General features: G+C 36.7%; 3 protein-coding genes across 3 annotated transcripts in view; 1 reads left to right on the forward strand and 2 right to left on the reverse strand.

Annotated features, from left to right (window-relative positions):
• The window catches only part of CWC27 (CWC27 spliceosome associated cyclophilin), a 93,438-nt gene extending 84,125 nt beyond the window's left edge, over positions 1-9,313 (reverse strand). The window contains exons 1-8 of the mRNA XM_083884446.1: positions 9,034-9,313; positions 8,235-8,331; positions 6,577-6,689; positions 5,211-5,354; positions 4,401-4,499; positions 4,135-4,241; positions 3,105-3,174; positions 541-620 (exon numbers count right to left, since the gene is read on the reverse strand). Of these exons, the coding sequence (XP_083740572.1) occupies positions 541-620; positions 3,105-3,174; positions 4,135-4,241; positions 4,401-4,499; positions 5,211-5,354; positions 6,577-6,689; positions 8,235-8,331; positions 9,034-9,075 (752 nt within the window). The 5' untranslated portion in view covers positions 9,076-9,313. The remainder of the gene's footprint in view (positions 1-540; positions 621-3,104; positions 3,175-4,134; positions 4,242-4,400; positions 4,500-5,210; positions 5,355-6,576; positions 6,690-8,234; positions 8,332-9,033) is intronic.
• Positions 9,314-9,418: 105 nt separating this feature from the next.
• Positions 9,419-18,289, forward strand: SREK1IP1 (SREK1 interacting protein 1). The gene is made up of 5 exons (XM_083882790.1): positions 9,419-9,494; positions 11,925-11,972; positions 13,526-13,666; positions 15,681-15,759; positions 17,297-18,289. The coding sequence occupies exons 1-5, from the start codon at positions 9,482-9,484 to the stop codon at positions 17,484-17,486; spliced, it is 471 nt and encodes a 156-aa protein (XP_083738916.1). The 5' UTR covers positions 9,419-9,481; the 3' UTR covers positions 17,487-18,289.
• Positions 18,290-24,588: 6,299 nt separating this feature from the next.
• The window catches only part of RGS7BP (regulator of G protein signaling 7 binding protein), a 34,256-nt gene continuing 33,237 nt past the window's right edge, over positions 24,589-25,607 (reverse strand). Inside the window, exon 6 of the mRNA XM_083883800.1 lies at positions 24,589-25,434. Within this exon, the coding sequence (XP_083739926.1) occupies positions 25,343-25,434 (92 nt within the window). The 3' untranslated portion in view covers positions 24,589-25,342. The remainder of the gene's footprint in view (positions 25,435-25,607) is intronic.

The raw sequence follows: 25,607 nt of genomic DNA on the forward strand, positions 1-25,607 counted from the left end.
TTAGGCTATGAAAGATAGTCTAAGAAAGGACTGTGGTAAAGAGATGTATAAAAGGGACTGTCTGGTCACTGTCTCTTCCAGAATGAGAGCTAGAATTTATGGAATGCCACTAGTAGCATCCAGGTTTAGAACAAAAAGGGGAGATACTTCTTCCTGTAGTGGACAGGATGGTGTGAATGGAAACAATATTACAAGAGACTCAATATACACTTTGAGGAGTGCTCTATTAAAGATTACTAAATAGATGAACCACAACAAACTCTGACAGTCCTCTGAGGTCAAAGTTGATGGAGGCTTGGAGAGTACTCAGATAAACTTTACATTTGCACTGCTTTTATTCTTTACTGGGTATCCACTGATGGCCAGTGGTGGTGACAGCTTAGTGGGTTAGAGAAATATTTGGTCTGATCTAGCACTGGCACTCTTAAATTCTTAAAGAGTAACATGAATTAAAATTTCTTAAATGAGTATACATGCTGATAATTGGGTATAACATATTGCAAATAGATCTTTTCTAGAAATTGGAAATCACATATTAACCTTTTGACAGCAGGAACTGAGCTGAGATGTGGATCATCCTTCAAGAGATCATGACTACTTTTACTTTTCCCCTTCATGGTCTGTTAAAAGAAAAAGAAAAGAGTTATTAGTCATTTCAGTGTTTAAGAGGCCAGATAGTGAAAAAGGATAATGGTAAGAAAAGCATATCTTGCTTTTTTTTAGCTTTAGCCTATCCAGTAAACATAGACACTTTTAATAACAGAAGGACAGAGAAAGTGTTCCAGAAAGAGAAACAGCAAGCTGACTCCACAGATTTATTTTTGCAACAGCAATGCACTTAGTTTTAAAGGACAGGGAGAGAGGGAAAGAAAAGATACTGTTTAGTCATGTACAATCATTACACATCATAAAGATGGTAGGTCTAGCACATATACACTTCAGTGAATGAAGAGGTAAGAACCCAACTTTCCAATAATGGCACATGACATCTGAAAGATCCACCATGTACAAAACAGTATTTACTAATTGGAAGAACACTAATTAGATCCCTAGGGAAAAAAAGAAAAAAAGAATTTAACAAACTGCAATACATCATCAATCTGGAATACATCATCCAGGAATCATCGACTGACACAAGGAGTCAAATAAATCTAACAACACATAAGGTCTTCAGGCAGAAAGACTGCAGTTAGAAAGCATTCTACATGCTTATCTGAAAAAAAAAAAAAATACTTAATTTTCAGAGAAAAATCAGACTGAAAAATCTCTGTTACAGGAACAGTCTGGATTGTGACTGTACTGTGAATGTCTCCATTGCATACACATTGTCCAAGGCTTTTGGAAAGACAGTAGACATGTGCAAGATAAGTAAGATAAAATCTTACTCATTTAAATGCAACTACAATTTTTTATTATGTAGAAAACAAAGACTAACACATTCAGCAACATGAAAAGATAATTCATTCCTTCTTTAAGGAAGGGGTGGTGTGTTTGGAGTGGTGGTGGGGCTGTGTATCCAAACAAGAGCTCCAAATAAGTACAGACAACAAGCAGTTTGGACAATGAAAACTACAGTTTAAACACTGATCAACAACAGTGGGGGCCCTTGGGGCAGATCTTGACTGCACTAAGAGCCTTCATGGCCCTGAGGTGTTTTACCCAGAGCTTCTCTGCCCTTCTTAAACAAGCAAGACTTACTGCACCTGGCAACCAAAAAAGGCTCATAGGATTCTAAGTCTGTAGGTGCCAAAGGATCTCAGTAGTAACTCTGACCTTCCATTTTTTCTTATCAAAAACAGAGAATGCAAGTTAGTGCTGATATTCATGTACTTCAATTTAATCAGATTAAGATAATGTCCAGAACTACAGAGACACTGCTCTAGACCTCTTATGAACAATGAGGTTTCAAAAAGAAGGTTTTACTTTGTTACAAACAATGAAGATAAATTCTTCATAAAGAGTTGGTGTGGTTAGCTACAGCCAGTCCAGAATTTCATCAGGACAAACAGGCAGATGAGATTTTTAGGCTGAGTTGGAAGAGAGCATGACAACACTGAAACAAGGCTTATCATGAAAGAGGCATTCTATTTAGATAATTTCAAACTGAAAACAAGTATTTGGCATGAAAAGAAAGAAAGTCCAAGCAACTGAGTTAAATGCATTATTATAAGTCAGATATACAGCAAGAGCAAAACAGCAGATGAGCATATTAAGGTAAGCAGGTAAAGTTTGTCTGACTGGTAAGCTGAAAAAAAGCAAAGAAAATAGTTAAAGCTGATGTAATAAATCTCTACTTTCATTCTGACTGCTGTTATCTCACTATAATATTGTCCATCGTTAATCACTGCTTTCCTTTTTATTTTAGCTGACTTCTGAGGACTAATAACTATTTTTTCACTTATGTGGTACAGGATGCAGGACCATGTAGTCTGATCACCAACTGAAGAACTGAGGTATTGTAGAAAGACTAGGAGTCTAGTGAAACAACTTTCAGCAGCAGAAATTAAATCAGCAATTTATTTAAGAAATTTTTAGATTGACCTTATTTAAGTGCCAAGTCAGGGAAGGAAATGTTAGATCCAATACCACTTGTGCAATCCTGGTTCTGTGAATGCGAGCACTTCACTGTAGTGCACTGTTAAATTACAATAATGGATTACTTTCTCCACAATAACCACACTTTATTTTGCTCACAGATTGATGGATATACGTAAGAAAAAGGAGCTACACACGCACTGGAAATGCATAAGATGATCTTCAAAATTCAAGTATTTTACCATAAAATCTCACCCATAAATAAAGGGCTTGAAAAAGAATAAAGTATCTATTGCTTCCATGACTTTAAAACAGTAAACATAGGTTTATATTATGAAACTTTTTGTTCATGGAAATGTAAAATTCCATGCAGTAACTGAAGACATCTTAAAAATCAAGAAAGCTAAGAACTTCAGAATGCTGTAGCACCAGAATCCTATAAGCTGAAGCAACTGCATTGTTCAAAACGCAAATGTAAGAAGATGACTAAAAAACTTTAAAGCTTTCCACAAATATGCAGAAAATGCAATTAGGCTGAAAAGGAAAATAAGGATAATTTGGTAAAATACCTGACTAACTCTACTGACTTCTTCCTCTTCTTCTTCAGCTTCTTCCCCAAAGGAAAGCAGGCTAAAGTTTCTTTAAGAGAAAAAAGAAAATTTCTAGCAAAATTTTACATACCATCTTAGTAACATTCCATTAACTTTAAATATATTACATTCATGTTGTACATGATTTTTTAAAAATCTTTTGTACTAATAAAGGTATTAATTCCAAACAACTACTGCATTTTGCTTTGCAATAAATCATAAATATTTATAAAACATGTTGTATTATGCTCCTGACATAAAACAAGGATAGCCAATCACCAGTTTAAGAATCACAATGTAAGAAATTTTGTCTTGAGTAACTTTCTCAGATTCTTGAATGCTGACAATTCTGTTGCATTTTTTTTCTCAATGAAGAGGCACTCAAGACACAAGATTTTCAAGATACAACGGCTCAGAAATCAAATGTGTACACATTCATAGAATGCAATTAAAAGAAATTATGATCTACAATTTGTTTTTCAAGACTTAATTGTTTACACTGTTGGAACCAGTCAGTTACAACGTGTTCTATTTTTATGCAGCAGAACTCACAGTATGTCCACTTTAGTGTTTCTATTACTTTTCACTGCATGTTTGTGACTAGGAATTTTCATTCACAGAAACTAAAATTTCCCATGTCACAATGCCTGCCTCCTGCTAAGTAAGTACTGCAGTAGGGGAGAAATGGTATCTGACAAATTAAGTTCAAAAAATCTCAAACAACAGAGCATACCACTAGGTTTTAACTGCAGTGCCATCTCAGTCAATGATTGCACATTGTGGCATATGGGAAAGATAAACTAACTTTTATTATTTTCAACAAACTATCACCATTCATGAAACAGTTACAGCTCAGCAGATGCATTGTAACATTCAGAGGAACTAGATTTGCATGATCCTCCCTGGAAACAAGGAAATGCTTCAAAGGCAGAAATGGAAATAAAAAACTACCAAGCTACAAATTAAAGGTGCAAGAAAATTAACCACCATTTATATTGCATATATTTACTTTGTGCCTTTTACTTTGGACTTTTTATTAGTTTCTTCTTCTGGTTTGTCCTTCTTCTGTTTTCTGTTTGGTCTTGGGACAATGTCATCAAAAGGATTAAACAAAACCTGTTGAGAAAACCAGTATTTTAGACACATCTTTAGTAAATATTTTGTAATTAAGTGATTCAATACTTTAAAACAATATGCAAAAGGACAAGCCAAATTTCCTGAACACTATACAAAAAAGAATTTTAAATGTCACATTTCAGAACAGAACATACTCACCTCACTACTTCTGATTTTGTGTGGACTGAGAGGTCTCTCTTCCTTGTCAACTTCTACTTCAGCCAAGCGCAACATGTTATATATTGTATCCCCTGTAACCTGGTAAATTTACAAAGAAAGGTTTGAAGGCGCTTCACTCTAATTTGTGTTATCTATTCTGCAAAATACAAGGCAATTATTACATAAAAAGTTTTGAAAGTACAAGTGATACAGAAAATATTGTAAGCATGTGAGACTTCTAAAAGACAGCAAGTACAATGTACGAAAGTTTGGGCTTTTAAATTTAATGGCAAAAGTTGAAGGAACACAGGTAGTTTTGAGAATGAATCAGAGGAAGATGTTAAAGTCTTACTGTGACAAAAAGAAACCCCAGAAATAAGAAAAATATTTGCTTTATTTTATTTTAAATAAATCATGAGGGTGGTAAATTCATCTCATGGTCTTCATCTTCCTGATCCTTCTTGGGTAATTAGAATCTAATTAATTCTAAACAGAATTTTCTAACATGTCATTAGTATTAAATGTACTGACTAATAACAGAACCACAATAATACTAATGAGATTATTTAAAGACAGCACAACATGAAAACACAATTTAGAAGAATAACAACAGCAAAATAGATAATAACAGGAACCACCCACAGAAACCTTTCTACCAGATATAAGAAACAAAGAGAATGGAGAGAGCCTAGAAAGCACTGAAATAAGTTTCAAATGCACATAGCAGCAAACAATACTAAACTGGCCTCCAGAGAAACTTCTAGCAGCTTCTCTCAAACTTAAGCTGGGACTCCAATTCATGTAACAGACCTTTCCAAAGATTGTGTGCTTGTTGTTAAGTTCATCTGCACGACCCAACGTAAAGAAAAACTGACTCCCATTATCATGGGGCCCAGCATTTGCCATGGCAACGAGTCCTCTTCGATTAAACCGCAGTCGTGAGTGGAACTCATCCTGGGAAAAGCGGGACAGAAAAGAGAACAACTTCAGTAAAAAACTATTTTTTCACTCATTTGGCTGCAGTGTGACAGGAGATAGGAGTGGTATTATTTACATCAACATGCACATGCAGAAAAAAAGGCTGATGATTTTCTTTTGAATTCAGACAGTAATAATCCAAGATAATAATATAATCTTGGATAATAATCCAAGAAACTCCATGCCAGAATTATACTTACAAGCTCCTACTCTGAGCAGCAAAAATTACTTTTAAGCAGTATTTGTAATCCTTAGTGCCTATAATGATGCAAACAATCTTCAAAAGAAACCATAAACAATGAACAAACACCAAACAAAAAATTAGAAACTGAAATGTCAATAACAGAAAGACATTACTAATTTAAAAAATCTAAGTTCTGTCTTGTTAATATTATCTTTTTCCAGTCATTGCCTAAAAATCAAATATTTTTATTTGCATCTGTTATACCTCCAATATTAAAAAAATAAAAAACATTTTTAAAAGTAACTGCATTTCACAAACATCTTGCAAAAATACTATTTTTGACAATCATTGTATTTATGTGAAAAATTCACTTAAATCCTAATTCATGTAAAGTTACTGAAAGCACATTAACAGGTTGTAATAGTAGAATAATGCAAAAATCCATAGGAAGAATATTTCCTGGATTTAGGAAGACAAAATAGGATACCATTCAAAGCAAGGGGAAAGTGATGAATACCACTTTAATATAATGATGCTAAACACTGCAATACTGAGATACCACTACTTTGAAGCAGCAATGCTACTACAATATTGGTAATTTTTGTTTTGTTCTCTGCTCAGGTATCATTCCCTCCCACAAACTTTAGGTTTGTGCTAGATGTAAAAGTCCAATAGCAAGAAGATGGAAGGCCCAAAAACAGGCTTTGCAGCTTCAGTCACCAATTCAAGGTGCCTGTCCCACCTGAAATAAAACAGTCAGGCAGAAGAGAACAGCTGCTGAGCCTGTGTGTAGCTTCCCTCAGGATCTGAGCCCCCAGGTTTACCATTATACCAGAGCAGATCTAAGAGCTCTCAGTTTAGAAGGCCATATTAAAACACACTGAAGCAGCACATGAAGAGGCAACTACTGCACATTGTATTTGGATTTCACATAAGATCTGGTTTTTCAGAACTCAGGTAGGAAGAACAATGGATAGAGAATAACAAATTAATGTATAAGATATAGATACACACCTTGAAAGGAGCTCCATACACTGATTCTCCTCCTGATCCAGTACCAGTGGGGTCTCCCCCTTGCACAATAAAGCCAGGCACTACTCTGTGAAATATTGTGTTATTGTAATACTCTAAAAAAAAGAAAGATAAAGAGGAAAAAAATAAGATATTAAATACATGTAAGTGGCTTCAAACCCAAACTTTCATATAGACCATGCAGTGATGTCCAGAGGCTGAACTTCCAGAAAGCAAGTACTATAACTAGATTCTGCTGCTGGCTTCTATTTGGCTCCCTTCTGTTCTCCACAGTCTTATGCAATCACATCCTGTGGTGTCACTTTTTTTTTTTTTGGCAAAAAATCCTGCCCATCACTGACAGGATGACCTTGATAAACCACAGTCTTTTCAGCTATTAAGTTTTATTACTGGAATGACACGATCAAAATACACCAATTTAAAAGGAGAACTAGAAACACTGTGCTTTATCTTTGATGAGGTCTCACCTACAACATTAGCAATATCCATATACAGATGATTTGCACTTTCACTCACCAGCACAGAACACCTTTCATCACCTACACTGCACCTAAAACTGGGAATTTTTGCAGAATGAAATATGTGGTACATTTTGCTCCCTAAGCTATCTTCTTTTATCTGTCTGACAGAGGTTACAAGATAGTAAGAAAACAAAAGGAATGGAAACATAACTTTATCTGAACCAAACCCCTGGCTGATATAATAATAATAATAATAATAATAATAATAAATCTGCAGCATGCTGGAAGACAAAGGGTATGCAAATGTTGCAGCATAACTATACACAGTCATGTATGGTTATATGCTGGGATACTAATGATAAATACTTAAATGTATTATACAAAGCATAAGATTAAAAAAAATTCAGAAAGGAAATAAACTCCACTGAGTATACTTGAACCTTTATCATGGGCTAAGAAATTTCTTTACCATTGTAAAATGTCTCAACATTAGGTAAAAGAACACAAAATAGGCTGGATCTGTGCTGGAAGCACAAAGCCTAGACTGCTATTTTTGTTACTAGATTAAGGCTAAAGGAAATCTCAACAACTGGATAAATGTTTAAATGGGAGAATAGCACCAGTTAGAAAACATATGAAGGCATCTTGTCTTTCACGGATTTTGTTAGTTTTGTCAGTAGTTAGCTTCTCATTCTGGTACCCACTACTTCAGTGGAAAATTTTACAGAGCTTCCATCAACAAAAAAATACAGCAACTAAAACATTAGGAGCAAAAGGAAAAAAAAAAAAAAAATTCGTGTAAATTGGGATGCAGAGATCTGAATTTTGGAGAATGTCCAGTATAGCATCACTGTCATTTCATACACACACTGAAGTTGTTACACTTTGTGGATACTTGCTGAAAATAAGCCTTCTCAAGACTCTGAAACACAATGTTTCAGTACTAGGTCATCTGCTTAATTTGAGAAAACCATCCAAAATTTTTACTTTTTTTTTGCTCCACCAGCTTCATTGGTAACCTTGAAAAACATTATATGACTGTCAATTAATAATTTCTAAGCAGAAATAAACTTATGACATATTAAGTAAAAACATAATTATGACTTCTATTTTACAGAAAGGGCACAAAAATCCCACATGAATTAATTTCAACAACTCCCATCCCATTTCAATCATTACCTTCCATACACAGCTGGATGAAATTTCTGCATGCTTTTGGTGCTTCTTTTGACCATAATTCTATATCTATTTCTCCTGCTGTAGTTCTCAGCAAAACCTATAAACATACAGATAAATGCAGCCTCAGTTTCATTGTAACTTAGTCACTGATCAAAGGATTAACTGCCTAAAAAAAAAAATAATTCTGAATTTGTTATATTTGTAGGAGTGTTATACATTTAAGTGTGTTGGGTAGATACTATTAGCTCTAAGTAGCATTTCCAGAATTTCAGAGGCAGCTCTGAATCAATATGTATAATAAAGATGTATAATATAGCTGACAGAACATAACATAACGTGGCTGATACTTTATAGAAACTTAGACACCCTTTATAATTTCCATAACGAAACAACGTGGGGAAAAAAAAAAAAAAGCCATAAATATCCAAAGGTATCGCTCTTAGAAAAAACATCATTACATCCAGTGAGAGATCATAACAAAATTAAGGACACAAAATATAATCGGGAATAAAGGGATTAAATTAAACGCTCCGAGGACTGCTCTGTGTTGTGTCTCCAGACATCACGCCTCGTGCTTTTACTCTGGTGCAGCGCCAAAGAACTAACTTTAACCAAACCAGTCCACCAAAGTAACAACGCCCTCCCCATCCCCAATCATCACCACCAACACCACCACCAACACCACCACCACCATCATCATCACCACCACCATCACCACCACACAAGTTCGTGCTCCTCTCGCCTGTCCCCCCACAACCCTCCAACATATAACTTCAGGATTTCCCCCTGGCAGCCTCACCTTCCCGTTGGTGGGCGGCTCCTGGATGTAGATGTTGCTCATGGTGGGAACAGGACCGGCCGGCCCGGCGAGCCCCCCGCAACAGCCGCCCCTGGACCCGCTTCGCCCCCAGCACTCCCTACCGCGCCGAACCCCGCGCCATCTTGGGCGCCTGTATGCAGCCCAGCGAAGGGGGGATCAAGTTGCCCAAGCCGGGAGAAAGGATGAAGGAATGACTCCTCGTCCGTAGTCTCTCCGAGATTCACTGAGAAGCGACGCGTCTTGGGAAAGAGTCGCAGGCTTCTCCACACATCTGTGGTCCTCCACCATGTGTCCCGCACTAGGGATGCTGATGCCCCCTGCCTTCCCTGGGAGTGGTACGGTCCGGTAGTGCGCCGATCAAAGCCTTCCGGCGGGGAGAGGCGTCTCTGCGTGTGCGGGCGGGTTCCGGTGCGGAGAGAGCGGCGGGATGGCGCTGCCGGGTGAGGGGCTCCCGCCGGGAACGGGCACGGGAACGGGAAAGGGAACGGGAACTGGAATGGGAACGGGAACTGGAATGGGAACGGGGACCAGCGGCGGGGCGGTGGGCAATCGGGACAGTTGCGCGGCGCCGGGAAGCGGCGGGGGGCTGCGGGCGCTGTGCCGGTCCGCGCTGCCGGGGCAGCGGCGGGGGGACGGAGACAGTGGAGATAATGGAGATAGTGGAGATAATGGAGATAGTGGAGATAATGGAGACGGGGCCGGGGCGAGGGCCGTGCCCGCTCAGGGGCGCTGCGGGGCCTCTGGGTGACCCAGCGCCGCGTTCCCGCTGCGCTTTCCCCGAGGTTTCGGCTCTAGAGCGGCGCTGGGCGGGCTCGGCGTGTCTCCTCCGCGGCCGCCCTGGGTTAAGGCCTCTGCCCCAGCCCCGTGGGCTGGTGTTGTGAGACAGGGCGGGCAGAAACACCCGGGCGCTGTGCAGGGTGCTCAGGTCTGAACGAGCGAGCACCATCGCCTTTGCTCCGCAGTGTTTTCTGGGGAGTGCTCGGTTCGGGAGCAGCGGGACAGGCCTGAGCTTTGGTGAGCCGCTTCCCTTGATAAGGCCTTGATAAGCTTGCTCCCGTTCTGGAAGGGGCTTTTGAGGAAGACACGTTTGGATCCAAAGCTTCTCTCTTCAATCTTATGCTCCGCTGCATGAATTAAGTCCTTAGTCCTGTGCCACTTGTTAATTGTCTTGAGAATTAAGATGTGGGAAGAAGGAGTGAGAAGGGAAACTTCTTGCAATTCGGTTGCTTTTAGGCATCTAAAATTTCATCTTGTCTGACCGCCTGCCTCTAACATTATTATTTAAAGCCAAAAACAATAATAAAATTTCAGTCCTAGAAATTCGGTGGGAATATCTGATGGCAGTGTTTACATTCTTGTCACCTGCTGGGTGACTCTTTTGTTGGTCTTGACTCACACAGGAGATTTCCGTGGTGTGTACATGACTGTGCTGACCTCCCTTGGCTGGAACACCAAATCTTTATTTACCTATGGCTCAGCTGTGGGGCTGAGGCTGATTCTGTATTTCAGAATGTTGAGACAAAGTAGGTGGCATGGGTGAGCTTGTTTTCTAATCCCAAAGGGTAGTGTACAGCAAATGCTGGTTTGAGCAAATGCTTCTCTGATGTGACACTGCAAGATGCTTTTGATTTTCACTTTGTGACTCTTTCCCTACCTCCTTCCCTCTCATGGGTGTCCTTCCAAAAAGATAGTCACAAAACAGGTGCCTGAACACTGCTGACATTGAGGGGGATCTGTAATACTGAGGCTTTGAGATCTGCAGAAAATCTCCTGTTATAGTGGAATGTATGGACCTTTGTTGCTTGGCTTTCCAGTACTCTTTGAGTACTGGGTGTGTGCCTGAGTATTGTACACTTGAGTTGTCCAAGTTTCCAAGGTAGTTTTTTTCACCTTGTGGTTTGAAGGTTTCTGTTATTTTGGGTAGAATTCTCTAAAGACAGTGCTTTTTTCAATAAATCATAGTTTAAATTAATGGGGCCAATATACTCCTATTTCTGATACCGTATGACTACTTAATTTGCTGGGTTTTTTTCTGCTCTATTCAGTTGGGAGGTAGAATGGCATCCTTTGATTTTAGGAATTCAGTTGTCACTTTCATTACCAAAGGCTTAAATGATTAAAATTATGATTGATCTGTTGGGGGGTGAGGCAAATCCCTGGTGCTTCTCTGAATTATGTCCTACTGTGTCTGTTTAACTTAACTGTTGTCTCATATGGGAGAATCACACACTTCCAATACCTAAAATTTGCATTATTCAGATCCTTCTTCCTGCTTAGAATCCAGACTTTGCTGTTAGGCTCTTCACTTTCTTACACATTTGCTTTCTTGCATTCTTCATATTTGGTGTTATGTTGTCTGGATTCAGAACAATTCAACAGTTTGATTTTTTAAATTTCCTTCTTTCTTTTCAGGAGTGATTTTTTGTTTGGTCCTTTTAATTGCCTTCTAAAGTCAGTTCTTGTGATTAAGATATAAATCACTTCAGAGTTTCCAGTGAATGCCTGTCAGCATCTTTGGACTGCTGGAATTTCTATAGTGTGCTGCACATCACTGGAATGTTAGATGTCTATTACTGTGTTCCTACTTAACTAAGCAAGTGGAAAGGTCACAATAAATTAAATTAGGATTTGGCAGTAAATTATGTAAGACTAAATGATCTCTAGCACGTTAAACTAGTCCAATGTGTCCTGATGGATTACTGCTCAGAAAAGTTACCTTAGAAATGAAGTTTTTTAAAGAGATCTTAGTGTACTTATTACTCATGAGGGGTGATCACTTCTGCCTGTGTATTGACATTATCAAGCCACATTTGAAAGAAACTTAAAAGTTCTCTTCAACAACAGCTGATGGGTGAAATTTTCTCTTTCAGGTGGAAATAAGGACAATATCAGAGCTGGATGCAAGAAGTGTGGCTACCGTAAGTCTGTAATAAGCAATATGAAGTTACAAAGTTTCCTTCAGCTTGTGACGTTGGTTGGAACTGCCTTTTGAGGAGAGGGGAAAAAAAAGAAACAAATATTCTCCCTTCTGGTCCAGACAATTGTCAGTTTAAATCATGATATTATTTTTTCTTTTATTTAGGTCATGTTCAATCTCTGGTTTCTCATGCTTATCAATGCTCTTTGAGTTTCTCAGAAAAAAAAGAAGAAAAAAAAGCTATTATATTCATACATACTACGTTTAAATGCAATTGCTTGAGAAATTTTGAATTGGAAGCACCTTCTTTGATATGTACTGAGATGAGCACTTGTGCTTCTCCTGAATCTTACTGCAAGGAGGCAGGCATTTCAGTCCAATCTAATTCACCAGAAAGAATAGTTTAAAATCTGTATTTTTTTATGCTAAGAAAATATTATTTTGTGCATTGTATGTTTCAAGAAACACCTGGCTTTATTGCTTATAAGTTCTGCAGTTGGCATTTAGTTCATGCTTTGGATTATATACTGACTGTAAATGTCTGTGGCCAATTTCCTGATTAATACAGACAGATCTTAGTGAAGACTTTAAATGTTTAATCACTGACTCTTACTTTTAGAACACTGGAGGAGTGGACAGTGTTTTGTACTGAGTTGTATTGAACTTTTAGCACAGTGAGTTAAGCTGTTTGAACTTTAAGTTGGGTGACAGGAAAAAAGCTTTCTTCATTCTTCCACTTCAGGCTTTGAAACAAATTTTGTCAATTAATTGTTTTGTGTATCTGCTCTTTCAAAGAGCAGTGATATAAATATAGATTGAGTGCTTTGTTTCCACATGCAGGAAGTGGCAGAACCTTTCTGGAAGAGAAGGAAACTTGTAGTCAAATCACATGGTCTATGGTTAAATGTTCCTACAATCTCTGTCTTCAAGGTAGTTTAACATCATCCTTACTAAGAACATCAGCTTATTTCAATTACTGCTTGAATTTCTATGTCTCCCAAACCATATCTTAATTTTTTAAAAATTTCACTTTATTATTTCAATGAGTGTATTCAGGACAAGGTTTCTAGCTGGTCATGATTATCAAGGTGTAACTTAGAAAACTAAAAACACTGGTCAGGCCGTAGTTTAGTCAGTATTAAGTGCTGGTTGTTAAAGATTGTGTCTCATGAATAGGATTCTACAATTTCTCTAAAGGGAGTTAAGCAATGCCACAATAACTGTAGTTTTTAAAATATTTCATGGTATGTTTTTAGGTAATTTCTTAAGGAAGTACCTAAGACCATTAAAAAATATAAACTAAACGTGAAACGAATCTTCAAATTAGCAGAATAAGAGAGAGGCCATAAAGCACTATTTAATGGAAGAGCATTCCATTACCTATCAGAATTCTTGGAGACTTTTTCAAAGTAAGCTTTCTCCTGCCCCTTTCACAGATCACCTTTTTTCCTTTCACTTCTCAGAACTGAATAATACAAAAAAATTAATGTTCTTTAGTTTTTGATGTTTTTTGGTAAATCACAATTTTTCTTTCTGTGTATTTATTTCGTTCAGCTGGTCATCTGACGTTTGAGTGTCGAAACTTCCTCCGAGTAGATCCACAGAGGGATATTGTTTTAGATGTCAGCAGCACGAGCAGTGAGGACAGTGAGGAGGAGGAACTACAGAGGTTACAAGCCATGCGTGAAAAAAAGAGTAAGTTGTTTTTTGGGGGTTTTGGATAATAGTCTTCTGACCTGCAGGAACTCTCATTTTATCCTTTTTTGATAGCTACTTTTAGTTCTTTTAGCCTGTGATTTAAAAATAGGTATTTTATTTTATATGTTCAGACTTCAGAGATTTGATATATCTACACTCTTTCAGTTTTATGATTAATTCCTTCTGTAGGAAGTTATTAATGTTCCTGTTTGAAACATCTCAGAAGGGGCTCCTAAATACAAGAGATTAATTGACCTTTTACTAAGAAGCTGCTTAGAAGATGACATGGATGTTCTGAGATAATCTTTTGACTAGGCATGTAGTTTAAACATCTTCTAACTAATGAGAAATATGAAACCTGAATTTCTCTCCGATTTCTAAGTAGGATTTTGACTGGAACAGGTAGTAAATTGGAATTCAGTCACTCACATTTGGAGAAGTACTGTTCTGTATTTGGAAGGTCAGCTTGTTGTCAGAGTGAGAATAGATGAGTTGTTTATCAGATACTTGAGTTCATTTGAATTTGGACTCCGAAGAGGTTGTTCACCTAAGTAGGAAGGGGAGTTTGTTCCACCACAGTGTGTTTTAACTGAATGAACATTCTTCTCCTCTGCCCTTCTGTTTTTAACTATGTTTTGTTCTGTTGCTCTCACATGCTCTGACATTTAGTTCCTAAGGAAGATGCTATTTAGAAAGAAAAAGATAGAAGCCTTTATTTGGCTGTACACTTCAAAAGAAATGGATAGGCAGTTTATCAAGAGTGCTGAATTGGTATTGCAATGGTACATTCTTGGAAAAGTCTTTTTGGAAAAAAATACCACTTATTATGTATGTTTAAATGTAGAGGTTGGGTTTTTTCAGTCCTAAGCTGATTGAAGATGGATATCTGCAGGAAAAACTTGATCTTCTAATATTCCTGTTAAATATATGGGGTTTTTTTTCACAAATTGTGGCTGCTACGTGTATTGTAAGGAGATGTGTATCTGTCAATTATCCAGGCAGAATTTCACCATTTTCTCATCTTCTCAAGATTTTGCACAATTTTCTTAAAAAAATACTGTTTGTTCACCCATTCTCATTGATGTTTTTTCATTGCTCCAAAGGTAGTTTGGTCTTTTATGTTGTACTAAATTCTTTGAAGTTCCACTCTATAACATACAGACCAATAATTTGTATTTGTGGGAGTAAAGGAATAACTACACCAGCATTCAGACTTTATGGAAGGGTCGTAGGAAAAAGATTAAATACTCAAAATTGGCTCTCTTCTTTAAGGATAAATTGTAAAGCCAATATTTTCTTGGTAGCTGAATGTGTATTTATGTGGTGGATTTGCATTTTGGAGAGTTCAAAAATACTTTTTGAACGGGTATAGAAAAATTTAATGTCATAAATTTCATCGATGTCATAAAAAACATTGTTTTTAAGTGAAAAACAGTGTTTTTAAGTGAAGTTACTATATCACACTGTAGAGCATTAAGGCAGGAGGCAGACACAACCAGATGAGGGGTGACTCTTCTGCCAATCTCTGTAGGCAGTACATTGTCAATTAACTCAAATGTGTCTCACTTACGACATTGCTGTTTGTGAAGCATGAAATAGGGATGTGTTAAAGTAACTCAGAGAAGCCTAACAGAATATTATTTTTTTTATTTGTTCTAGTTTTCAGACTTGGATAATAATATGTTAAATTTTAAAACTCTTAAGATACAGAAGAACAGATATGAAAACCTGAATCTGATGTAAATGTATTGGAAAAAGTCTTCTTGCTACATTTTACAGGCCTTCCTTTAGTGTTTAGATCAATGTCAATACAATGTAAGTTGTGTATAAAAGTCCTGCTGCTACTGCAATATATTTCTGAAATTGCTGTATTAACCAGAATTTGGGGGAAGGAAAAGAAAGCCTTTTTACAAGAATTTTGTAGTAACCTGACATTGCTATTAAAGATACTTTTTAAATGTTGATCTTAATTCAGACAAGTGTTTTGTAAACTTTAACTTTCTACCCGTAGATGTAAATGAAGAGGAAGAAAAAAAGAAACAAAAAAGAAAAAGCAAAGAGAAAACAAAATTAAAAAGACCAAGGAAAAGGTAACTTTCACACACCTCTTTCCATTTCAAAACACAGCTTCGGAAATATTTTTGATATGCTTGTGTTTTCTCAGGAAATATTGCTTCTATTGATGCAACTTTATTTGTAAGTACGTCTTTGGTTTGAATTTTTTTCTGTTTTCAAGTGAGAACTGAATAATGGTAAGGTAATGGTAAAATAATGGTAGGATAAAGATTCTTAGATTAGTGGTGGAGTCACAGGGTTTCTGCTGTGGAGTTAGGATCATAGGAGTCTGGAAAGCTCCAGCAAGCTGCAGGTCTGCAGGTCAGAGAAAGCAGAATCCCCTCTGACTGTCCAATGATGTCCAATTCCAGGCAAGCTGTGCTGGGTAAAAAACAAGTCCAGGAGGATTGTGGGGCTGGTCCCCAGCCTAGCTAGGATGGAGAAGGCTCTCTGAATTCCAGAGACACTGGGGTTCATTGTGTGCCCACATGGATGTGTGCACACACCTGCAGGCTCTGAGTAACTCACAGGTATCAAAAGGGAAACCTCTGTAATACTGAACAGGTGTTGAGTTTTAGTGTACCTGTTAATGTGGAAGCCTAAAAACAGTGTTACTCCAGTTTCAGAAAAAATGTCATAATACCCCAGTGTATTGTGGATCTGAATTCTGGCCTGTGGATAGACTTGGTTTTTTGGAGTTTTTTTGGTTTTATTTTAAGTGAGACTATAGGTGAGACTGTTTTGTCATTAGGGGAGTTGATAAGACGGTATGCCAGGAACTGCACTGGAAGTTATAAACTGTAAAATGTTTTTGGAGACTACGAGATGTCCTTCAGAAGTAAAGAAACAGGATTTAATACCTGTTGTATTTGCATTTTTCCTTATTTACATTGTGTAGCTTCCAGTTTTGAAGACAGCCCTTACACTTGTGAAGAAGTAGAAGAGTCAATCTGGTTGTTTGTTTTCTTTACATTCAAGTAATAGTTAATCAAGTAAACACTGAGCACAAAACTGCCCTCTTTAGTATTCATGAATATTTAATGACCTTTATTGTCCTCATAGTTCTTTTATGTATGTAATCACGCATCACTGCTGGCTAGATGCCAATAGTATTAGCAGCAAGAGCATAAAATTTTTTCATAGCTGTTTCTCATAGATTTTTGCATCAGGGACATATATCTGAAGGCATTAATTAGCATTGTTATTGATCATGTGGTATGTTAAAAGCAGAAGCTTTATCTTGTTGTCATACATGATTTTTTGATGGCCTGTAATCTTGGTCTTTCTTTTCTCAAGGACTGAAAACCCACATAACTTGCCTATTCCATTATTTTTTAATCTGTATTATAAACGTACTGCTTTTCTAGCCTGAAAGCCTTATTAGAAAAGTCATTATTTATGTTAAACATGCAGACTCAGATATCATAAGCTTTCCAGTGGATGCTGCTGTAAAAATTCTACACCAAATTGAACTTGTGACACTATAAAAATAGTGACATCTTAAATTATTAAATTATTATGGTATCATTTTCCTTTTTTAATTACATATTGATCTACATTTTTTTTTACTAGATCTTCCTCATCAAGTTCAGCAGAAGAGGATGAGCCAAAGTCAAAAAAACAAAAATCACACAAAAAAGAAAAGGAAAAGGGGAAAAAGCATAAATCTAAGAAAGGAAAGCATCATAAAAAGGAGAAAAAGAAGAGACGAAAGGAAAAAAGTTCATCTTCTAACAGTTCAGACAGTTCGAGTAGTGACTGACATGCTGATCTATTTTTGTATTTGCTTCTGCAGAGAAGATGATTTTCCTTTCAGAGCAAGTTTATTTATCCTTTGCAATGCTGTTTTAAAAGGGGATATATTTTAATTTTTTTTCAGAAATCTATTTGCATACATCAGTGCTTCAAATTACCATAGATGGACCATCTGCTAAAACAAATCTGCTTTTCTGTTTCAGGTTTATTAGTACTAAACCATGCAACTAGTTCTTCACTCTTAGTTCAGTTGTATTTGTGTTTGTAATCCTTTACAATAGGATGTGGTAAATCTCAGTTTGCAAGCCTTTGTGTAGAAAGATATGGACTTAAATATGCTTAATGTCAGAATGGTTACATCAAATTTGGAAATTCAAGTGAGATTTTCTATTACTCTTTAAATAAATGTATGTTTTACACATTTTCTGCTTACATATGTTAATCAATAAGTGTAAATATGAACCAGTGTTCAGGTCCTGAGAGGGGAAGAATGTTAAATGAGAAGCTAAAAAAGATTGATCCTTCAAAATTATCTTCTAAAATTGATCTAGTCATAGTCTGTGAAACATAATTACACATTCTTTTGGCAGGATCATTTATAAGCAAGCTGAAAATAAACAGAAGCAAACAAAAGCTATCAGTTTTTAAAGTCCTTTTTCCTTGGGTTTTGTTCTTTTATAGGTATGGCCGTGTCATCTTTGATATAGATGTAAAGGTTTGGATATCAAAACAAGACTTCTAGTATTAAACTTGAGCTATTTCTTCACTCCTTGTCAATTGTTATTAGTTTCAGTTTGCATGAATCACAGTTTCAAACCTGGGCAATAATTGCTGCTGTCCTCCAGGCCCCAAATAGTGATTGTATCCCTGCCACCCTATAGGCTGCAATGCTCTTGTAATACAAAGGTGATGCCAGTACAAACCAGTGCCATTCCCTGTCAGCTTATCTCAGTTACAGAATGAAATGCCTGTTTCCAGAGAGAAAGACAGGAATAAAGCATGTGAGTAGTATGTGGGGTGGGCATGCCAAATGCAGGGAGTAATAAATAGTCAACAACCTCTGTGTGCCTTACACTAAACTCTGAAATGCAAATCAGGCTCTGCCAACAGGCACCAGGAAACAAAAGCAGGTACTTGGGTGTTTCCTTCAGTCATCTTTCCCAGGTAGTGGAAGAAAAATGTGCACATTGGCAATCTGAGGTGCTAAGCTGGGAAACAAACAGTGCTGTAAAATGCACCAAAGCCTGGAATCACTGAAATGCAGCTAAATGAAGCTCTTGTTTCATAAATAGCCAGAGGAAATGTACATTCACAGGACAAAAATTACAGCTTCAGCAATCTCTGCAACTTGTGAGACACCAAGGAAAACCCTTCAGCCTCTTTCACGGTTCAGAGCATATACATTTTTTCAATGTACCTAGAGTAATTGAAAGCTATTTTCAATACAATTTTGTATAACATGTATTACCCTCATTTGAATACATATCAGATAAGGATGGTTGAACAACAATTCAGTCTTTTTCGATTCTGCCAAAATTATACTTCAATGCTTAGTAGTCTCCATGGTCTTTAGAGGGATTTTAACAATATACTTGCCATCATCATAATCTTAAACTTCTGAAGTCTTCTACCTGCTACTAGCATAATTTTGCAGCCTGAGCGAAGTATGCATCACTGACTGCAATTTAATAGTAGTTTCCTGTGTTGATGCCATTTGGGTTTTGCCTTTTTTTTTCTGTGTTCACTGTATTCTTCACACATATTTGTTTTCCCAGTACTTTCCATGGCCTTTACCTAAGCAGAAAGACAAAAATTCCAGAGCTCCAAGCCCTGGTGGGGGTTACAGGGCTCTGTTCTGTCTTGGTTCTTCCTGGGAACCAATGCCAAGAACAACTCTTCCAGATGTTCTCATGGACAAAGTACAGCTAGTGCTGAAGTGAGGGGCTTCAGAGAAGGTGCTTGACCTGGGGGGAATTGCATCACCACTTGTCCTCCTAATTGGTGCTTTTAATCAATTTATGCTAATTCCCTAAAAATTATAAAAATGTAGTTACCCCTGAAGGGGTGGGCTTTTGTTCACATCTTTCCAAAACTGCTCCTGAAGGCCTTCAAATAAAGATCTCCTTTTATATTAGCTCCTGACTAAAATTGTCTATAGTTTCATTTCCAGGTTGGCCAAAAAGGAAAGTATTACCACTACCAGCTCTGCTACCAATGAAACTTGTATGAATATGACTTTAAAGATTTTGTCATTTGGTTAACTTGTGCTGTTTACAACTCTTTCCTGAATATTTCCTGCAGTTTAGTCAGATACTTCCTCTTTTGTAGTCTGAGCTTTCTTCAGTGGTACGTGTTCATTCTTGTGCACTCTGCCTGGGATCATAAATGATGGACAAACAAAACTCTTAGCCAAAGGTACATAAGAGGTAGAACAAGAAGAAAAATTCTTTGTGACGCAGTATGATTATGCAGCTCTATTAACTGGAAGATTTTGCGTTCTTTTTCCTTTCAAAAGTAAGTCATAGTGAAGAATCATAACTCGGAATTTCAACAAGGCAATTATAGATAGAAAAAATTGCAGTGTTCTAGCTGTGGACTTGGAATGAACTGAGTAACATTTACAGGCTTGTTCTTCAAGGACATGAAAGCTGCTGAGATAATGCATATTGAACTCTGTATTTACTCAGTGCTTTTGTAGTTGACAACAGGAAAGAATGTCATAGCTGCTGGTCCCTCTGAAAAGTATCATGAGTAATGAATCTGACATGGTGCTTGTTATCTGTTTCATGTAACAATCAGTTCTAGGAACTCCTGGGATGTATTTTTAGATCATCTTTTGTATTTCCTCACATCATCTCTCTCCAGTCAAAAAAGGACACAGTCTCTGCGTATGCAAAACAGAATGTCAAACATTCCAAACGTTTACACTCAACTGATGAGTCAGTTGTGCTCTGAAGTCTACACAGCAGAGCCAGTGGTGAAGCTGTTAAAAGGTATTTCTGACATTGCCATGTCTTGGGCAGCCAACCTATCCTTGCCTTGTGAAAATTACCACACATGACACACTCTCTTTGGCAAATGCACACTTGGTGCCTCTTACAATGCCTCTGACCCAAGGCATTAATAGAAATTCTAAGATATAAATCACTATAAATAGTAAGGGTGAATAGAGAAAAATGTCAAAAATGCTTCTGTAGTAAAAATGCCAGAACATTCACACTGCTCACAAGAAATTCTACTATAACAATCCATGAAGATGAATTTAGATGATAAAAAAGAACATGAGATGACGTGGTGGTAGCAAAAAACAAGAGGTACAAGAATAAAGAAACCAAGGAGATTAGTGAGGGGGAGGGAAGAAGGAAAAATTATTTGAGAAAGACCAGAAGAACAGGTTTTTCTAGAAAAGCAATGTTATAAAGCAATGTTGTATATAAAGCAATGTTGTATATAAAGCAATGTTATATGTAAAATAATAGCAATAAAGGAGAAAAGTCTGAAAAAGGCTATTTAGTAGACCCCATATAAACTTCAGCAAGATGCACCAAGATGTGGTTTATTTACACTTTTCTGTGTAAGCCGAGTATTTATCCCACTGAGAAAGAGTAGTGTGAAGGAGTTATTACTCCTTATTTATCTGTACTGTATATTTTCCTGAGGGTTTAACCTAGTATAATAGTCTATTAAATATCCTGGCAGAATTTTGACCATCAGAGAATTTTAACAAAGAATAAAGTTATAAAGTTGACCTGTAAGAAACACACTGTATATATCCTTATTAATTGTCCAGGAGTAGATTTAGGCTGAAAATTGGCAGAAACTTTGTTTTCATCAAAGATATACAGTCCCAGAAGAGTTAGAAATAACTTCTGGAAGAGGGAGCTGAGTACCTATAATAGCTCAAATGAAGATATGCTTGCATTAGACAACAACAGACTGGACAAATAGAAACAGGTGCTCTCTTGGACACCTGAGTTCCCATTACTACTGGTACTTAATACAGTTTTTAAAAATGGAAGTGAGAGAAATACCACTCCAAGAAATTTTACAGATGACACAAAATAAGGTAAAGGCTCAAAGTACTGGTGAGATGGAGACTGGTAGTTCAAAGAAAAGTTAGTTCAGGCAGGAAAATGTCTAAGATTGGCAACATAACACTAGATCTGGACAACAGATTATGCATGCACTGGGAACAGCTTAAGTTGAAAAAAACTAAACATCTCATTAGAGAGTACAACCACCAGTTAAGGTAAAGGTATACCTCTTGAAACATGGCTAGGGCTATTTTTGTAAAACTGCCACAAGAAAATAGAACCTCAAGGAAAATAGTTTTGGATTTGAGCTGAATTATTCAGCTGTAGAACAGTTAAATGCCATTGCTACAACTTAAGCCACACCATGATTCCTATAAAATATGTATAAATATATCCTGCCCACCTGTATTAGCCCATCTCAGTTCTTTCTGAAGCAGAAAAGGCTGGTTTTGCTGGTAAAAGGGTAAGTTTTCCTGAATGTCAGTCAGTGCCTTCAGGGTCCTAGAGTTTAAACAGGACCACAAACTTCTCAAAATAAGGCTACAAACTCTCTTCATTGACTGGAGTAACTTATGACTAAGTATGGGCAGAACTAGATTTTTCTTTAGCTTCTCTTGCCTCTTGTCCACAAAGCTGGACAATAGGTAGGATACCTCTTACAGAGGTAATAAGGAATTTCACCATTACACAGATTAATGACCAAAAGGCATTTAGTGCTCCACTCTATATTTATTCCTCAGATGGGATAGGAGTTGGTTATTGTATTTCTCCCATTCTCTGACACAGATTTTCTAAGTTGTACTGGATATACATGGACCTATTATGTAAGTTAACATGCAGATTTTGCATGGTAACTTCTCATTTGGGGTAAGTCAACATGCAACCTGCAGCATGTTAGCGTGCTGTCTACTGCCATATGCTTGTATTTTGGTTCTGCTCTGAAAAATTTACTTTACAGTGTACATAGATATTTGTTTTCTTAGACTGGTATGTTTTATGACATGAAATACCTGTTAAAAATAGGCGCTACCAGTGGAAGGTGGCTATAAAGAATCTGGTTTTGAAAAGCTGGAGCTGCAGAGCTTTAGTAAAAAAAGAATTAGTAAAACTTGACATATTTGGCAGGAGGAATTTTTACTTGCTTCCTACCCTGCAAAGAATTATGGTGCCTTTAACTCACAATACTCAACTAAATTATTCAAACTCCAAGAAGGATTTAGAAAGCAAGTGCTGCTTTCCTCATTATTCTCCCTAATTACTTGATTCCATGCATTTGAGAGTCTACTGTGAAGTAAGGGGTATTTCTAAGTACTTGGAAAATAAATAATGGTTCTAAATAATCTCTAAATAATTTGTATTTCATTTTGTTGAAGGAACTTTCAAACTTTGACCCTACATTGCTGTATTCCATTAAACTAAAATGTAGTAATATCACTAACTTTTATCTTTCTTTCACTGATATTATGTTCTGGGGCTTAAAAATAAATTTTCTTGTTTCCTTTTGAATCAGTAAAAGATAATCTACTGCATTCCTAAGTAAACCAGTTTATCCCTTGACACATCTTCAATTCAGACACTTACCAGGACTTGGTTCATGTTACTATCTGTTAAGATAACTTCCATTCACCCTTGAGCACCAATATTCCTTAAGTGGCCATAAACCTTGGGAATTACAGCATGTGTCCAATTAGGATTAGTAGAAAGTATAATAAAAAAGGCTTTAGGTAAGATGCTAGATTGCTTAGAATTACAGAAAGGCTTCAAAATGAGCAAAGACTGTGATTTTAGTAATCTTTAGCTGAGAAGGAAGAAACACTGTTCAAGTTTCCAGAATAATACAAGGTACAAGGATGCATATTACTGTACACTTCAATATACTGCAATTTCCAAGGGCTTTGAAGACAACACATCCAAGTCTATCACAGAATGTGCTGAAGTTAGGAAACTCATTATGGTATGCCTGATGTCAAGAGCTTAATAATATTAATTAAAATGTTTACATATTTGTTTAACTAATGTATATTCCATTGCAATAACTGTGGTTAAAACACAGAGATTTGAGCTGTCATGTAACCTGGCATATGAAATTCCTTGTGATGGTATGTGGGCAGGTAATGAATTAGACAAGGTTACTGCTTTATTTGCCCATCTGATTCTCTGTATGTACCAATAAAACAGGACTTCTAAAGAAATCCTGTGTGAAATTTACTTTCCCCCTTTCTTTCTCATGGCATCACTGTACATTCAGTCCTGAATTCATACACCTTTTTTGGCATTAATGTCTGTCTTTTTCACTTACGCTGAAAAAAACCTAACTGGTTAATTCTAGCTACTGATCAGCTTTGCAGACAGCATTTTTAATAGCCATTAGACATCAGGAGTTGTTCTTCCAAAGTTTTAACAGTTGCAAAATGTAGTGTATCTGTGGGGATGGAGTCATAGGGTGAGTCTACTGCTTTGAGACTTCTATGGAAAATACGTCTGTGCTGCCTTTTAGGGACAACAGCTCTGATTAGTGAGCACAAGGTTCACGAGAAATGTGCAGAAAACTTGAAAGAATTAACTCTGAAAAAACATCTTGCTGTGAACTTTGATTCCATTCTTAAAAATGTTGTTTGCTCCCACAAGCACACAGTTCTGTGTGGGCTCTCCCCATTGCAGATGCTCAGGAGTATGTATACCTGAGAACAGTTCATGACCTGAAATCTTCAAACACATTGAAGTTACCTTTCTTTGCACTATTTAAAGAATTTAGTCATGCATATTTTATTTAATCTGTCTTTGTAAACATACTTGTTGAAACAGAAATATTGTCACAAATTTGTGTAGTAATCTGACAACAAAATCAGAAAAAAATACATAGTCTGGCAATACAACTAGAAACAAGACCACATTTAATTTAAATAAAAAACTTTATTAACAATGTAAAACGTTTAATATGTTACAGCTGGAGACAATTCTGGCATGCCTTATAAGATCAATACTTACTGATATGCAGACACCATGCTTTGAATTCTACTGGCAACAAAATGGGTTGGCGTTGTGTTTTACATTATTTTAATATACCTTCTTTTAATAAATTACTTTTTTTCCAAAAGCTTGTAGATATACTATTGGCTTAAAAGGAAATCTGTTGCTTCTAAGTATTCTACAGTTTGTAGATATTATGATTTCTCTGTATTTACAAGTCCTAACTATTTTCATATATGGTTTTTGTATCATAAATTAAGATATTTTTCTATAAAGCTTTGAAGTTGAGATACAGTGGAAGACTAAATATAAATGACAGCACAAAAAGCAACTGGAGATTTTGTACAAATCCTGTTACAATATTGTCTGTATGTCTTAGAATTTTAATAATTTTGCTCTTAAATAGTTTCCTATGCTTACAGACTGTGAGAGAATGATCAAATGTTCTTCTCTTATGCTTAAAGACTGTTAGAGTATGATTTTAATATGATATTTGTAAGAGTACTGTACTATGCACAAACTTTAACCTGCAGCTCAAACAATTAAAAAATCCCCTCTAAAATTATCTATGAACCATAATTCAAGTGTCTTCTTTGAGTGATTGAAAGTAAGCATGCAAAAGATACTTTAAAAAGTTTCAAATATGCTAGATCTACTCCACAGCCATTTTTTGATCACCATAATTTGAAAGTATTAAAACCCTTATTTGAAAAGGGGGATGGAGCAGAACACAAAAACGAATAGCTAGTGTAGAAAATATACTTTATAATCAAGATTAGCCACTTTCATATTTTCACTAGTCAAATAATAATGGTTTAATCAAAGTCATGATTTCCTTGGTGCTTCTGTGCTTAATCTTCTAACTTGAGACAAGACAACACAATCCAAAGAATCTTCGCTTCCGTCTTCTTACCAGTGGATACGGAGTCAAGTTTAGGAGGCTGCTATCATCTGTGATGAAAAACCCCACATTTTAATACCAGCATGTACACACGTGCATAGAAAAGAGATTGCATCATTTATGTGTCCTAACAGCACCTACATGATCACAGAATCACGGAATCATTTATGTTGCAAAAGATGTCTAAGACTGAGTTCAGCCTGATCAGCACCACATCAACCAA

The sequence above is a fragment of the Zosterops lateralis genome, assembly GCF_965231275.1.
Source record: "Zosterops lateralis genome assembly, chromosome: Z".
NCBI classification, from domain to species: domain Eukaryota; kingdom Metazoa; phylum Chordata; class Aves; order Passeriformes; family Zosteropidae; genus Zosterops; species Zosterops lateralis.

What these genes read in the sequence shown, in the direction of transcription:
- SREK1IP1 (XM_083882790.1), top strand. An exon ending in ATGCAAGAAGTGTGGCTACC is followed by an intron (nt 11,973 to 13,525) that starts GTAAGTCTGTAA and finishes TATTTCGTTCAG; the next exon opens with CTGGTCATCTGACGTTTGAG. An exon ending in TTAAAAAGACCAAGGAAAAG is followed by an intron (nt 15,760 to 17,296) that starts GTAACTTTCACA and finishes TTTTTTTACTAG; the next exon opens with ATCTTCCTCATCAAGTTCAG.